Genomic DNA, 15,209 nt, shown 5'->3' on the forward strand with positions numbered 1-15,209 from the left:
TAGTTAAAGATTACAAAGACATAAGAATTGGTGTGATTTGACCAAGGATCAAGGAAGTTCTTTAAGAAAGCAGTTGAATAGGTCATATGAAAAAATGAAATTACCTTGGAAATTAAAATAGAAAAATGTAAAATTAACATATTTTAGAGGCACTTCAGAGTAGTAGGCTTTTTAATAATAGACTTTCACTACTTTAAGTGTGTTTTACTGGGATTTTAGTTTAGAAGTAAGAAAACTTACCAATAATCGTAAGTATGCTTTAAAATTAAAGGTTAATGAAATAATTATAGGTATGCTTTTAAGTTAGAAGTGAATAATAGGTCAAGAGTCATGTAGTCTAGTTGTGTCGCCTAGCACCTAGTGATTGAGGAGAAAACGTAAAAGCTTAATTATGATTGACTAAAGTTGCAGAAAAATATTTTGAACAATGTACTCAATATCTTAGGTAATCAATGTATGTCAGAAAAGATCGTAATTCTTGAAAATTACGTAAATAAAAAAAGTTTCGGGCTTTGAAGCTATCCATTAACTACCTAAAAAAAACACCTGTAAAAAAGGTATAAAAATAAAGGTCCCAGGGGCAGAGAGATGTCTTCTGGAGGTTGCTCCTAACTGGCAACCTGTCATCTTGACTCCTGTTCTTCTTTCACCAATGCCACTCCTCCTTCAGGATCCCCGGACCCTCACTCCCCTTGCCAGGACTGGACCTCGCCAGGCGCCAGCCTGGCTCCCACAGGCATCTGGAGCTGGAGCTTGGTGCTCAGGCGAGGACCCAGGTGGGCGTCTCCTGAGATCTCAAAAGCCACTAAGATACTTCCTCTCGGCAATGAATGGCCAGGGCAGGAATAAGTCTCTTCAGATCCGGCAGACAGACCAAAATGCCCTGCCCCGCATTCTGAGTTGCATCGGGACCTGCAGCACCAACTACCCCGTCCTCGAGGCTGGCTCTAAGTATAAAAACTTCCACAGCTCATAAAGCTGAACGGAACTAAGGTTGTGGAAACACGTTCGTGTCTTGTTTAAAATAAAGCCATATGGCAGACGGTGTTCTCTTCCCTGAGTGTCGGGGAACGGGATGGCACCTGAAGTCCCATAGACATGTGCTCAAAACTGTCAGGCCTGACCGACTTTGGATGGCTGGCAGGTTGTTGACTTTGGTTCTTTGCAGGCCTGGGTTTGATAGGCTGGGAATACCTGCAGGCTGTAGAGCTTACTTCTGGGTGTGTCTGTGAGGTGTCTCCAGAGGTTGGCTGAGAGGAAAGCCCTGCTGGGTCCACCCAATTACAAAAAGGCAGAGGAGGCAAGTCTCCCGCTGCCATGCACAGCACCCTTGGAGCTGGGACGCCTTTCTCTGACCCTCAGAGCTCCAGGCTTCCAGCCTTTGGTCTCTTGGGACCTGCACATTTTGCATGACTGTTCTCCAGTGTTCTGGAGAACAATGACCAGCAGGAAACCAGTGTTGTATTGGGAGGGAACAGCAAAAGGAAGAGGCCTTGTGTTTCTCAGCCTTTCCTCATTATGCCCAAATACCAGATATATACAACTTGAAGAAGGAAAGAATCCACGGTAGATGCTCTAGGCCTGGGGTGAGGCAGAACATGACCCTGAAGGGCAGTGGAGGGGGAAAGGTGCTTCGGAAACCGGCGGCTGGGAAGGGGGAGACGGGAGGAGAGATCCTTTCCAAGAGCACACTGCAGCAACCTGCTTCTTCCACTACTGTCCCCACCTGTCTACAGGTTCCATCTCCTTCCACAGTCCATTCCAATTATTTTTTCAAAAATATGTATACTTTTTAGTTGTAGGTGGATACAATACCTTTATTTCATCTGTAGGTGGTGCTGAGGATTGAACCCAGTGCCTCACTCATGCTAGGCGAGCGCTCTACCTCTGAGTCACAACCCTAGCCCCCATTCCAATTATAATCCATGAAATGGATTAATCCACTTTATGAATTTAGAGCCCCCATGTTACAGTCACATCCTCTGGACACTGCTGTGTTGGGGACCAAGCCGTCAACACTTTGGAAGGCACTCCAGATCCGATTCAGAGCAGGTGTCTTTTCCCAAATGGTCAATTCAAATGTCCAATTCGAAATCTGATGGTTCTGAACCCGGAAAGCCAGAAAAAAAATCAAAGCAAATTGCTAGGGACATTCTTCAGTCTTCCTCGGATTTCTGGACCCCCTTTTTCGGCACTGAATCCAGGGACACTTACCCACTAAGCCACATTCCCAACCCTTTTTTGTATTTTATTTAGAGACAGGGTCTCACTTAGTTATCTAGGGCCTCTTTAAGTTGCTGAGGCTGGCTTTGAACTCCCAATCCTCCTGCCTCAGCCTCTTGAGCCCCTGATTAGTGTGCATCATCTGGCTGTTCTAGGCATTTTTTTTTTTTTTTTGGTTCTAATCAGTTATACATGATAGCAGCATGCATTTCAATTCATTGAACACAAATGCAACACAACTTTTCATTTCTCTGGTTGTACAGGATGTAGAGTTGCACCACATGTGCAGTCATACATATACCTAGGGTAATGATGTTCATTTCATTCCACCATCTTTCCTACCCTCATTCCCCCTCCCCTTTGCCCAAAGTTCCTTCATTCTCCCCACGCCTCACTCCCCTGCTCTGGGCCTTTCTTACCAGAGATTTATGAATCTCCGAAGACTTATCATAATTGTACCAAGACACAATGCATCTGTAAATTAAGTGGGATTAATTTTCTCTGAATCTAAATTGTTCTCTTTTTTTTGGTATGGGGGAATTGAACCCAGAGATGCTCTAAAACTGAGCTACATACCCAGCCTCTTTTATTTTTGAGACAGTATCTTGCTAAATTGCCCTGAATTTGCAACAACGCTCCTGCCTCAGCCTCTCAGAATCACTGGGAATATAGGGGCATGGCACAAGTTTTCTAATAATTATTAGCTAAGTGATCCATTTCTTGGTATGTGTAGTTCTAAAACTACAGTTTTAATATTCTAGAAAACACAGTGAAATCTAATGTACTATGGACTTTGGGGATACTAACTTGTCAAATTTGGGCTCATGGATTGTGAGGCAGGACATAAAATAGTGGGGAACGACAGGGGATCTACGGGAGATCTCTATCTTCCTCTCAATTCTGCTGTGAACCTAACACTGCCATTAAAAATTTTATTAAAAAAAAAGTGCCAAACCGTGCATCTTGTAAATTCTTTTGTGTGATTTAGTTGAAACACGCACTATTAATACATACTAAAGATTGCCCGTCTTTTAAAAATGAAGTCTTGCACGTTATTTTGTTTTCCTATATTTTATTATGCAGTATGAGGAATAACATATACCCTTTAGATAAAAAGCTCTGTTGGGGGCTAGGGATACAGTTCAGTTGGTAGAGTGCTTGCCTGCCATGCATGAGGCCCTGGGTTTGATCCTCAGCAACACATATAAACAAATAAATAAAATAAAAAATCCATCAATAAATAAAAAATATTTTTTAAAAAAACTGCAGCCTTGGGCTGGGATTGTGGCTCAGTTGTATTGCGCTCGCCTAGCACAGGCGGGGCCCGGGTTCGATCCTCAACACCACATAAAAACAAAGGTATTTTGTTGTGTCCATCTACACCTAAAAAATAAATATTAAAAAAACTGCAGCCAAATGATCAACAATTGAAATGAAAAATTTACTAAAAGTGCTAAACAATAGATTTGATCAGAGATGAAGGAAACAGCAAATTGGTGGAGGTACTGGTGATTGAACTGGGTGCTATACTTCTGAGCTACACTCTCAGGCCTTTTTATTTTAAGACAGGGTCTCACTAAGTTGCTCAGGCTGTCTTGGAACTTGTGATCCTCCTTCCTTAGTCTCCCTAGTGCTGGGGTTATAGGTGTGGTTACCATGCCAGCAAAATTATTTACACCATTAATTCACCACATGTATAGTGGAAAGGACAAGAAAGACAGACGTTAAAGAAACAATGAGATAACATTTCATGCCTGGTACGGTGGTTCACCTCCATGTATAGCCATACAGTGTTCGAACTGACTTCATTTGGAAATATGATCCTCATGGGTGTATTTAAAGCCTTCAAAATGAGATCGTCCTGCAAAATCATGGAATTTGCAGGGATATGGATGGCATTAGAGCAGATTATGCTTAGTGAAGCTAGCCAATCCCTAAAAAACAAATGCCAAATGTCTTATTTGATATAAGGAGAGCAACTAAAAACAGAGCAGGGAGGAAGAGCATGAGAAAAAGATTAACATTAAACAGGGATGAGAGGTAGGAGGGAAAGGGAGAGAGAAGGGAAATTACATGGAAATGGAAGGAGACCCTTATTGTTATACAAAATTACATATAAGAGGAAGTGAGGGGAAAGGGAAAAAAAATCAAGGGAGAGAAATGAATTACAGTAGATGGGGTAGAGAGAGAAGATGGGAGGGGAGGGAAGGGGGGATAGTGGAGGATAGGAAGGGCAGCAGAACACAACAGACACTAGTATGGCAGTATGTAAAAACATGGATGTGTAACCGATGTGATTCTGCAATCTGTATACGGGGTAAAAATGGGAGTTCATAACCCACTTGAATCAAATGTATGAAATATTATATGTCAAGAGCTTTGTAATGTTTTGAACAACCAATAAAAATAAATAAATAAAAATTTAAAAAAAGAATACAACAAAAATGCAAAATGAAAATAAAAAATAAAACAAAATGAGATCGTCCTGGATTTAGAGTGGGTCCTGAACCCTGCCATACGTGCTTTTTGTTTGTTTGTTTTAAGTTGTCCATGGATCTTTATTTATTTGTATGTGGTGCTGAGGATCAAACCCAGTGCCTCACATATGCTAGGCAAGTGCTCTACCGCTGAGCCACAATTTCAGCACCACACGAGTCTTTAAAGGAGACACAAAACTGCATCCGAGGACAGAGCACAGTCCAGCAGTGCCTGGAGCCATAAGCATTGAAGAGGCAGAGGGGTCTGGGAAGAAGCACGGCTGTGGGGCACCTGCATCTGGACTCCGCCTCCAGAACAGCAAGTGTCTGTTGCTCTCAGATATTGATTTTGTGATTTGTTAGCAGAATCAGAGGAAACTGAGGCAATGGCTAAACTGGAAACTGCAAGATTCTGAACACATTCCCACATCACAGAGCACAGCCTCAGAACACACTAACACAGAAACAGGCTCAGCTCCAGAACACAGTAGCATGGGAGAGTACAGAGAGTATAACTACTGAGTAAACAGGAAGCCTGAGTGCATGTTGATTAGACAACTGAGTAAAATTAATGTGGGAATTTATCAGGACTGGGGGGAAATGACTTTACACTGGGGAGGCTGGCAGACATCACCTTCATGGGCCACTAATATGATGGTGTCAGGAGCCGGCATCCCATGGCAGAGAAGCTGTTCCCACCAAAGACACAAGGGCAGCCTGACTCTGACCTGAGAAGTATCAGGCAGACCAAGTTGAGCGGCTGTCCACCAGATAAGGGGCTATACCCTCAAACAGAGTCCTGTCAGCTTAAGGATGCAGGGACAGGTTTCAGAGCAGGGAGAGGGCAAGGGCACAGGGTAAGAGCATCACCAGGGCAGGAGACAATCCTCAGGGGCTGAGACTAGAGAACACCAGGTTCAATTCCTATCTGCCAGTGTCACAGGCAGTTCCTAATGGTAGCTGCTGGCTGCTACTGGTTATGACTAGTAACTGATGACTGTTACTAGTTACTGTGGGGAGCTGCAGGTTGTCACTGTGATGCATTCCTTCATTCAAGGGAGGAAACACACACACAAACAACTTGGGCCAGTTCAACACGTGTTCCTAGCTGAGGCTCAGCAAGATAACTCTATATTCTCATTTTAGCTCATATTGCAAAAAAGCATATTTTCAACAATCTAAGCACCACGTTCAGCACATTTTTGCATCTTCTGCTGGTGATTTTGCTGTTCAAAATGAACCAAAACATAATTTACAAGGTAGAGCACATGTGTTTTCTCTTTTGACAAAGAGTAAAACAAGTCTTCACCTTACATCTGATGAAAGAAATTAAGCACAACAGATAAGCTGTCTGGAAACTTGTCCAGAGTCACAGGTTCCCTGGAAGGCAGAGATCAGGCCCGCTGGACGCTCAGACAGGTTTTAGAAAGAGCACCAGCTGGTGGCTGGGGCTGTGGCTCGGCAGTAGAGCGCTCACCTAGCATTTGCGAGGCCCTGGGTTTGATCCTCAGCACCACATAAAAATAAATAAACAAAATAAAGGTATTGTGTCCAACTACAACTAAAAAACAAATATTTAAAAAAAAAAAAAAAAAGAACAAAGAAAGAAAGAAAGAGCACCAGGTGGACAGAGGTGCTGAGATGGAAAGCGTCAGCACCTCAGGGATGGCTGGAATTCAGGTACGGCAGGAGTCACCAAGAGCCCTCCAAACTCACCTACACATGCTTCCTGCTCAAGGCTTTAACCAGCAGGTGGAAACGATAGCTTAAAGCACAGCCAGAGAATAGAGCACAGCCAGAGGATGTGGCACTGGGCACCAGCGCTTGCTGGGCAGGTCTGCAGAGGTGGACCTGCAGGCTCTGACCCTAGCCTTTGCACTGCTACATCCAGCTCTGTGGTTGGCTGTGCCTGCACCAGTGTTTGAGATATAATCTCTTTGTCTTCACGTTTGTACAGGACTCACTGGTAAGATAATCATGTATTTTTTTGATCACACGGTATTGGAGAAAACAAATGACTTTTGTGTAGGACACTGTGTTTAGATACATGGAAAAGTTACCACAAGCCAAACAGCAGGAAAGGGACACCACCACCCAAAGCTTCAGCTCCATGGACTGTCTGAAGAGCAGAACATGTGCCTCTCAGGCACTGGCTCCTCTCCCACAGGCGTGGTGAGGCAGCCTGCAGCCTAAAGCCTAACCCTGCCCCTGCCCTGTTCTGCCACAGGGGCCCTGCTCTGCCCCTTCGTCCCCAGAGTCTGCCCCCCACTCCTGCTCTGCTTCATGGGTCTGACATTCACACCCTAGAGTGTAGTCCTTGTCCTCATCCTCATCCTCTCCCAGCAGGAAACTCTTGGGGGAGCTGTCCTTGTCCTGGCAGGACAGGGTCTTCCTCCTCCTCCTCCTCACCAGCTGTGTGGGCTCAGCCCCCTGCTCTTGCCCCCGCAATGCCAGGCTCAGGAGTCCTCTCTCCTTCCTCCGTTTGTACTCCATTATTTGCTTGCTGAGTGCCTCATGATCGATCCCACACAGACTTGAGCATGAAGCAGGTCCTGGGGCATCATGTGGTGATAGGGCATCAGGGTCCCTGAAGGAGAAGAGGAACCTTCATACCAAGCATAAGCCACGCCATGACCACAGTCTTCAGTATAAAATGCCACTGGGGGCATGTCCTACACCTGCCCACATATGCACCTCCTGGACAAGGATGTGGAAGGGATTTCTGGATTTCAGAACCAGTGGCCAGCATAGTCCCGATGCCACTGGGTACCATCATGAGTACATTAAGCATGGCAGGAACAGCAGGCAGTTGAACAGAATCACAGGTGGGCCTACAGGTGCAGTAACTCAGGTCAGTGACACACCAAACGTCACAACCTGACTGCAGTCACATCACCCTCTCACTCGTCAGCACTGAACCCTGGAGGCTCTCTGGCCTGCCTCTTCCCCACGCTGGCTCCCTGATGGTCAGGATGTGCAGGCTGGGTGACATGGAGCCGTGCCACTAGCTCCTGTAGGCTGGTTCAACCCAGACTTACTGCTGGGCCCTGCAGTCCCTGAAGCACCAAAAATGCAGATGCTGCTCCTATCTAGGCCAGCCCCTCCACAAACACCCCTGTTCCCAGGCTTGTGACCAGACTGTGTTGTTCCTCAGAGGTGTACCTGCACCCCCACCAGCCATGCAAATCCACTTAGCCATGCAAATCCACTTTCCTGCATCCTTCCTCATCAGTAATGATCACTGCATCCTCGGCCTCCCCCAGCCGGCCCCACCCACAGCACAGCAGGGTAGCATCTGAGAGCTATGACAAGGCCTGGCATACTGCATGCACCCAGTTAAAGTGCACTAAGCCAGGGCTGAGGTCGAAGCTCTGTGGCAGAGCACTTGCCTAGCACATGTGAGGCACAGGTTGGATCCTCAGCACCACATAAAAATAAATAAATAAGGAGGGCTGGTATTGTAACTCAGTGGTAGAGCGCCTGTCCAGCATGAGTGAGGCATTGGGTTCAATTTTCAGCATCACATATAAAAAAATAAAATAAAGGTCCATTGATAACTAAAAAAAAACCCAATTTAAATAATTAATCAGATAAAAGTTAAAAAAATGCACATAATATTTAAAAAATGTTTAAAAGTGCACTGAGCCAACCAGGAAGCCAAGACAATGTGGCCATCTCCCAGTGGACGAAGCCTCACAGACCCACAGGGCCTCACCATGTGCCTGCAGATCACTGCCTGTGGATGCCTGGGCCCCAGGGCCAAGTACCAAGGGGCAACATGGGCTAGTGGGACACAGATCACACACTCATCCTGTGCCTGGTGATCTGCCCCAGGGAATGGAAACACATCCCCACACATCACCTGGGATCATCTCCTAGGGGGTGGTCTCCTTCGTCTGGAGGTCCAAACTCGGCCACTGCCAGTAAACCATCAATCTGAAAAGGAGCACCACAGTGGTAGGTCACGACCCATCCCCCTCCCCCATCCCCACCCCCTTTACCGTCTCCCCCTCCCCCACACAGGAAGCACTGGAGCTGGGACAAGCCTAAAGTGCACACAGGCAGCCTTGGCCCACACCGCCCATCCTCATAAACAGTCATAGGCCACACTTCCCATCCACACTGGGAAGGGGGCAGAAACACCTGCTGTCCTCAGGCATAAGGCCAACCATGGGCCTCCTGGGTGGACTTCATCTGCCCTTTTGTAGATCTCTCTGCTCTGGGGTTGTGCAACAGCCTGAGCTTGCAGCTGCCTTGGTGCTATTCTCACATGGCACCTCTCTCTGACAATGAACTGAGACTTATGTGAAACTTACAGACGTTCGAAACCCATTAAACGACGATTAAAGAACTAATATTTACTAGTTTCTACTGTAGTTTCATAAAATGCTTCCCTGTGGCCACAGAATTTGTGTGCTTTAGGGGAGAAAAAGCCTCTGGCAAGGCCAGACAGCAGGTGCTAGGAAGGCTGCAGTCAAGCTGCAGAGGCAGGAGCTCTGCAGGGCAAGGAACCTGAGCAGGAACACAGCAGCAGCAACCAGGAGGCAGACTGCTACGCACACAGGACATCACCCACACACCTTGCTGGACTCTGCCCTGGCTGTTCCAGGGGCCCATCTGGGATCTGCACTTCCATCCTCTAGTGGCAGTAGCCCACTCCAGGCATAGCTGCGCCTTCCCTCCTCCAGAGATGTGTTGGGAGGAACCTGTGGAACCTGCCTCCCCAGGGACTACAGGAGCTACAGGTGAGAGGGTTAGCTTGGGGCTGCATGGCCAGTTGCCCTGGTGGCCTCAGCACTCGCACAGTTGAGCTCTCTGCCCCAGTGCCTGGCAAGGACTAATGTCCCTGCTGCTGCTTCTAAGTGGGGACATCCCTCCACTGTCAGGGTCACTACCTGCACAATGTTTCCTATGTTATCTGTTATGAGTAACAAAAGACACACATGTCAAACTAGATCCTTTCCTTCTGTGAAGCTAAATCCTCTCTGGTTGTCCAGTGGATGACAGTTATCCAGGAAAAACACTAAACTTGTTATTTGCTGATTCTTGGTAGACTTAAGTTATAACATACTTTAACTTCCAGTTTCAATCTTTGTAACAAAACTCCTCTAAAGCAAAGAAAATGGTGGTTAAATACTTAGGTCAGAAAGTGAATTCTACAACCTCAGGTTAGGTGGGGAGGTGGTGAGAGGCGAGGCAAGCACACAGGGCAGCTCTGGCCACCTTAAGTTCATACACTGAGAAACAGCACTCTGGGTCACTGGTCAGAGTTCCATTGATGAGCAAAGACTTAGAACCAGAAAAGGGGTTACACTGTGGTTGCCACTGCAAACGGGGTTAAAGGCCTTCCTTAAAAAACTCCTTCCCAGAGTTTTTAAAACATTATCTATTGAGTATTTAAAAACGAACAAATTTAAAATCCTATTCATATAAGTTTATATCATAAAAGGGCAATTATTCATAAGCCTCACCTCTGCCAGAGCTGCGTTTTTTCTGTCTTGAATGAACACTATTGGCGGCACATTCCTCAGGGTCTGCTGGGACATCAACAGGTGTCTAAGGAGAGGAGACAGTGAGACTCTGGGCTCCACCTGGACACCTAGTGGAGCGGGTAGGTGCTCAACATAAGCTATGTGGGAATCCCAAATATGAAAATTAGACCAGCACACAGAGTAGATGGGGCAGGGCAGGGAGCCCAGGACTTGGAGGCTAGCCTGGATAAGGTAGCAAGAAAATTTCAAGGGAAAAAAACCCAGATGAAAAAGTTTCTGTACTGAGCTGCCTATTACAAAAGGGTGCAGAATGCACTATAACCAATTCCTCCAACACATCAGAGAGCCAATGAGCACCAATCTGAACACAGAATCTTCTGTGGCCCTGGCAGCCTGTCTTGCACTCAGTGGACAATCCCTGGCATGGCTCCACCCTCATGTCCTAGATGCTGGAGAAAAATGGTCTCTGCATGGCTGTCATGAGATACAAACATGTGCCAAGCTAGGTGTGGCACACACATCCAACTCAGCAGCAGCACAGAATCCAAGACACCAACCAGCAAGGGCCTCTGCAGCTGACCACACAGCAGTCTCTGGCATGACAACAGAGAGATCTGCCTACAGAGTCTGCAGCCTTGTACACTGGTCACCTGCATAGCAAGTGACCCAGAGTTTCAGAACACTGATGCATTCTCTCAGAACCAACTGGAGCACCTGGAAGCCATGAGCTCAGTGGTGGATGCTGATTTTTCTAAGTCTGATTTTCAATTGAAAGGTTGCACGGCTTATTGCTGTGGTGGATACGGCCAGCTATTTACCCTCAAGTAGCAGGCTTGCCTCACTCTTCTTTGAAACAATATCTGCCACACACCTACCTCGAACAGCTGGGATAGGGGGCCCAACCACAGGGATGTCACAGACTGCACTTGAAGCGTGTCCTGCTTATTCATTTGCAATGTTTCAGGGCATGCGGCATGTCTCACTGTGAGCATCATCACAGTGCTGACAAGGTGCCTCTAGGGACAGAGGTGGAAACATCCCTGTGTCACAAGAACCATCTTAACCTCACCACCTCCCTGAAAAATACTACACCTGTTATCTGCTGGTTCTTGGTAGACTTTTAAAGTCATACTTTAACCTCCAGGAAAACACCTCCAGGATCCCTACACAACTGAGCTGAAAGTCAACTACATCACGTCCTACGGAAAAATGTGAACTATCCTCTAAATTCAAGAAAATTAACCCAGAATTTTCCTTCAAAGCAGAACTCCTTCATGAGTGAAACGTACAAGTACGACAGCCTGGCGACCTGGGTGCCAGCAGAAAGCAAGAAACAGGGGCATCACCTCATGTGCGCCGCACTCCTCTGCAGGGTGGCCTCTGTGCGCTTGTTCTGGTCGGCCGAGAAGCTCACCTTCCAGTAGACGCGGCAGGCTGAGAAGTCTGGAGTCAGCGAGACCTAGACACCAACCACAGGCACACTCTGTTCACAGGCTTCCTCAGACAACCTTCCCGGGATGAAAACCCAGCTCCCTTTAGCCTCCTGCCCAAGAGCAGTGTCCGTGCCCCACAGAGGCCAGCACTGCTGCTACAGAGTACTCTTGGCAGGCAGGAACCCAACGCCCCTTCCCCAGGACTGTCCGCAGCTGGAGCCCTGCACCGGCCTCACAGCCTCTCCTAAGATGCGACTGGAAACACAGAACTGCCCCTTCTCCTCATGGCTCACATCCTCGGAGGGATCAGAGGACCCTCCGTTCTTTATGCCAAGCAAAGGCAGGTGTCTTAACCACACCGCAGAGCCTCCTCAGGCCTTCTTCCAGGACCAGACAGCATGCAGGTGCTGCGGGGTCATGGGTCCCACCCCTGGGTGGCAGCCTCGCTGCCTCTGTGCCCAGCATGGGAACCCCTTGTCTCTAGCACTCCCCACGACTCTGCAGCCCCAAACCAAGGCCTCGAGGGTACAGAGATCAGCTGGGAGAGCTGAACTCCGTCTTCTCTCCTCTGGCCTGCCCTCTACCTTGGAGAGCTCCACATTCAGGTTGTAGACCTCCTGGCTCACTTCAGGGGTGCTCAACAAGTCTGTCAGCGCTTTATAGAGGAGGCCGTTCAGGGCCCGCAGGCGCACATGGTCTTCCTTCCTGGTCCTCTTTGAGGTTCTCTTCAGGAGCAAGTCCAATTTGGAAGGCCTATAAGTCTCCATTAAGAAGAAGAACATGGCCCAAGGGCAGGTTACACCTGTCACCCATCACCAGCTTGGGTTGGGGAAGGGTGCCATCAACGTAAGACAGACAATAGTCACCTTGGTTACTTCAGCTCTAAGGTATGTCTGTTGTTCCCAAGATTAAAACTGCTGCCAGTTTTATTTTAAAAAAATTTTGAGGTATAATTTGGATACCATAAAAACTCACTGTTAAAATGTAAACACAATATATTTTTAACATACATAATGTATTTTTTCTAGTTTGAACCATTTATCATATGAACTTTTGTGGTTCACATACACTAAAAATTTGATGAACACTAAATAATTAAATAACAGGACATTCTAGAAAACGTCAGCAATAGTCAATTTTTATCTGAAATGGTTAAGTCCATCCTAGCAGTCCCACACACACAGATACTACCCTCCAGGACAGATCTGGACAGCCAGTCAGGCAAGAGTTGTGCCTACTGTAAATCTCACCCACCACGACGACGAGGGGGCTGCTTGACACTCACCCAGTAAACCCCAGGGAAGGACCTTCATACCAGAACTTCTTCCTGCAAAGAGAAAGCAAAAGCCACATTGGATAGTGCCAGCAAATTACAAGAGTTGCGTAACCTACCTTAAGAGGGTTCATACCTCAATGGCATGGGGCCCCAAAATGTAGGCAGTTAATGAACAGCATTGTTGTGGAGGCAAGGCAGAAAATAGTCTTAATTCAACTTCATAATTTTGACTTTCAAATTTGCCTACAGTCCTAAGGGTAGAGAAAGAGGACCTTAAAATATCTCCCAAGATGTACATAAACACCACGCCCAGTTGACCAAGTGGTTCCCATGGAGGGCCAGGTTGATGGTTCTGGTACTGCTATGCAATATGCTAAGGCTAGACAACCATAATGGCCAGGGAAAGCCCACTGCTCACTTTTAAAGAGGGAGTTACAGGTGAGCGAGGCTCAGGGGCTACATGATCTATGTGGTGGTGAGCTGGAGCTGGAAGCAGATGATTACACACAAAAACGTTTATGGGTAAGCATCTACGCAAGGGAGCCGTAAGCACATACTTTTTACTTCACAGACACCCAACCCATGGTGCCACTTTACCAGGACCAGGAGTCCTCAGAGAAAGGGTTGATTCTAGGATTGTGGCACAAGAACAGGATAGGTAAGATGAACCTGGCACATCTTGTAGCACTGGAAAGTAAGGATATGCTAAATAGGCACACATGATGGGGGTGTCAATGGTACAGTCGCTGAGAGGGCTCCTAATGGCCACAGTTGGAATAATGAGAGCAAAGTCAAGTCATAGTGGATTATAATCCACAAATCCACACTGATGTGAGTGAATTAACAAATGGAGGAGAAGATATGCATCTCCCACCCAGAATCCCAAGTAGTTTCTGAGCACAATTCTCTCTTCCTTAAGCAGGGACTTCACATACTGACTTCTTCCCAAAAAGGACAGTATGGAAAGTGGAGGAAGAGTCACTGCTCAGGGTAGACACCTGACAAACACCCAGCCAGGTGATCAGCACCTGTGTGGACCACACACACCCTTGATGTGACAAAATCGCCTCTGCAGGCTCATCTCCAAACTCCACAGCCCACACACAACCATGAGAAAACACCAAACAAACCCCAACAGAGGGCACACTACTACTAGTCTAACAGTACTTCTCAAACAGTACTTTGCCATTTTTCTGTAAACGTAAAACTATCTTTAAAGTAGTTTACTAAACAAGACAAGTGATGCAGGCCTGTGATCCCAGCCATGCCAAAAGCTGAGACAGGAGGATCACACGTTTGAGGTCAGACGGGGCATATTAAATAAAACCCTGTCTAAAATGAAGAGTAAACAGAACCAAACAGTAAAACTAAAGTGGGGTGAAGATAAAAATGTCTTACATGGGGGCTGGGATATGGCTCAGTGGCAGAGCGCTCGCCTAGCATGTGAGGCGTGGGGTTCCATTCTTAGCACCTCATGTAAGTGAATGAATAAAATAAAGGTCCATCAACATCTAACAAAAAACTAAAAATGTCTGACTGTACTCACCTTAACATGAAGAAAACTAATTGAGGCTGGGAATATAGCTCAGTTGGTAGGGTGCTTGCCTCGCATGCACAAGGACACGTTCGTCCCCCACGAACCCGCCACCCGCCGGGGACCTCGCCCCCGCAGCCTCAGCACCGCGCATACCTGGTTTTCGAAGCAAATTTCTTGAGCAAGTTCTTGCTGCCACAGGAGACGGCAGAGCCGTGCAGGCTCCGCGTGCGGTGGAGTGCAGCCTCACCGCAGCCCCGCCGCAACAGCACCCCCGCGCCGGGGCAGCACAGGCCGCGGGCGGCAGCCCACATGTCCGGGAGGACTCTGCCAGCACCGGCGGGCGCCGGAGCCGACACAGAGGAGGGACGACAAGACGCAGGCCGGCGCAACGTTGGAGCGGAGCGACGTGCTGCGGACGTGGGGCGACGGGACGGGGGCGGGGCGACGGGACGAGGGGCGGGGCGACGGGACGGGGGCCGGGCGACGGGACGAGGGCCGGGCGACGGGACGGGGGCGGGGCGACGGGACGAGGGGCGGGGCGACGGGACGAGGGGCGGGGCGACTGGACGAGGGGCGGGGCGACTGGACGGGGCGGGGCGACGGGACGAGGGGCGGGGCGACGGGACTGGGGCGGGGCGACTGGACGGGGCGGGGCGACGGGGCGGGGGCGGGGCGACGCGACGCTTGGGCGGGGCGACAGGCCGAATGGGCGGGATGACGGGGCAGGATGGTGGGTGGGGCGATGACGTACAGTTGTGATTGGCCTGGAGG

The 15,209-nt window shown here is 48.1% G+C and overlaps 1 protein-coding gene across 2 annotated transcripts; it reads right to left on the reverse strand.

Annotated features, from left to right (window-relative positions):
• Positions 1–3,275: 3,275 nt before the first annotated feature.
• Rbfa (ribosome binding factor A) lies at positions 3,276–14,873 on the reverse strand. Of its 2 annotated transcripts, none has more exons than XM_005334362.4 (7): positions 14,592–14,873; positions 12,911–12,952; positions 12,210–12,378; positions 11,539–11,651; positions 10,172–10,256; positions 8,563–8,636; positions 3,276–7,287 (listed from the first exon to the last, which is right to left on the reverse strand). In XM_005334362.4, exons 1-7 carry the CDS (start codon positions 14,747–14,749, stop codon positions 6,897–6,899), a joined length of 1,032 nt encoding a protein of 343 aa, XP_005334419.2. In that variant the 5' UTR covers positions 14,750–14,873; the 3' UTR covers positions 3,276–6,896. The 2 variants fall into 2 exon arrangements, with proteins under 2 accessions (XP_005334419.2, XP_077885970.1); XM_078029844.1 differs by lacking the exon at positions 14,592–14,873 and adding an exon at positions 13,035–13,060 and having other exon boundaries at positions 3,646–7,287.
• Positions 14,874–15,209: the final 336 nt, after the last annotated feature.

Source organism: Ictidomys tridecemlineatus, chromosome 13, assembly GCF_052094955.1.
Source record: "Ictidomys tridecemlineatus isolate mIctTri1 chromosome 13, mIctTri1.hap1, whole genome shotgun sequence".
Taxonomy (NCBI): domain Eukaryota; kingdom Metazoa; phylum Chordata; class Mammalia; order Rodentia; family Sciuridae; genus Ictidomys; species Ictidomys tridecemlineatus.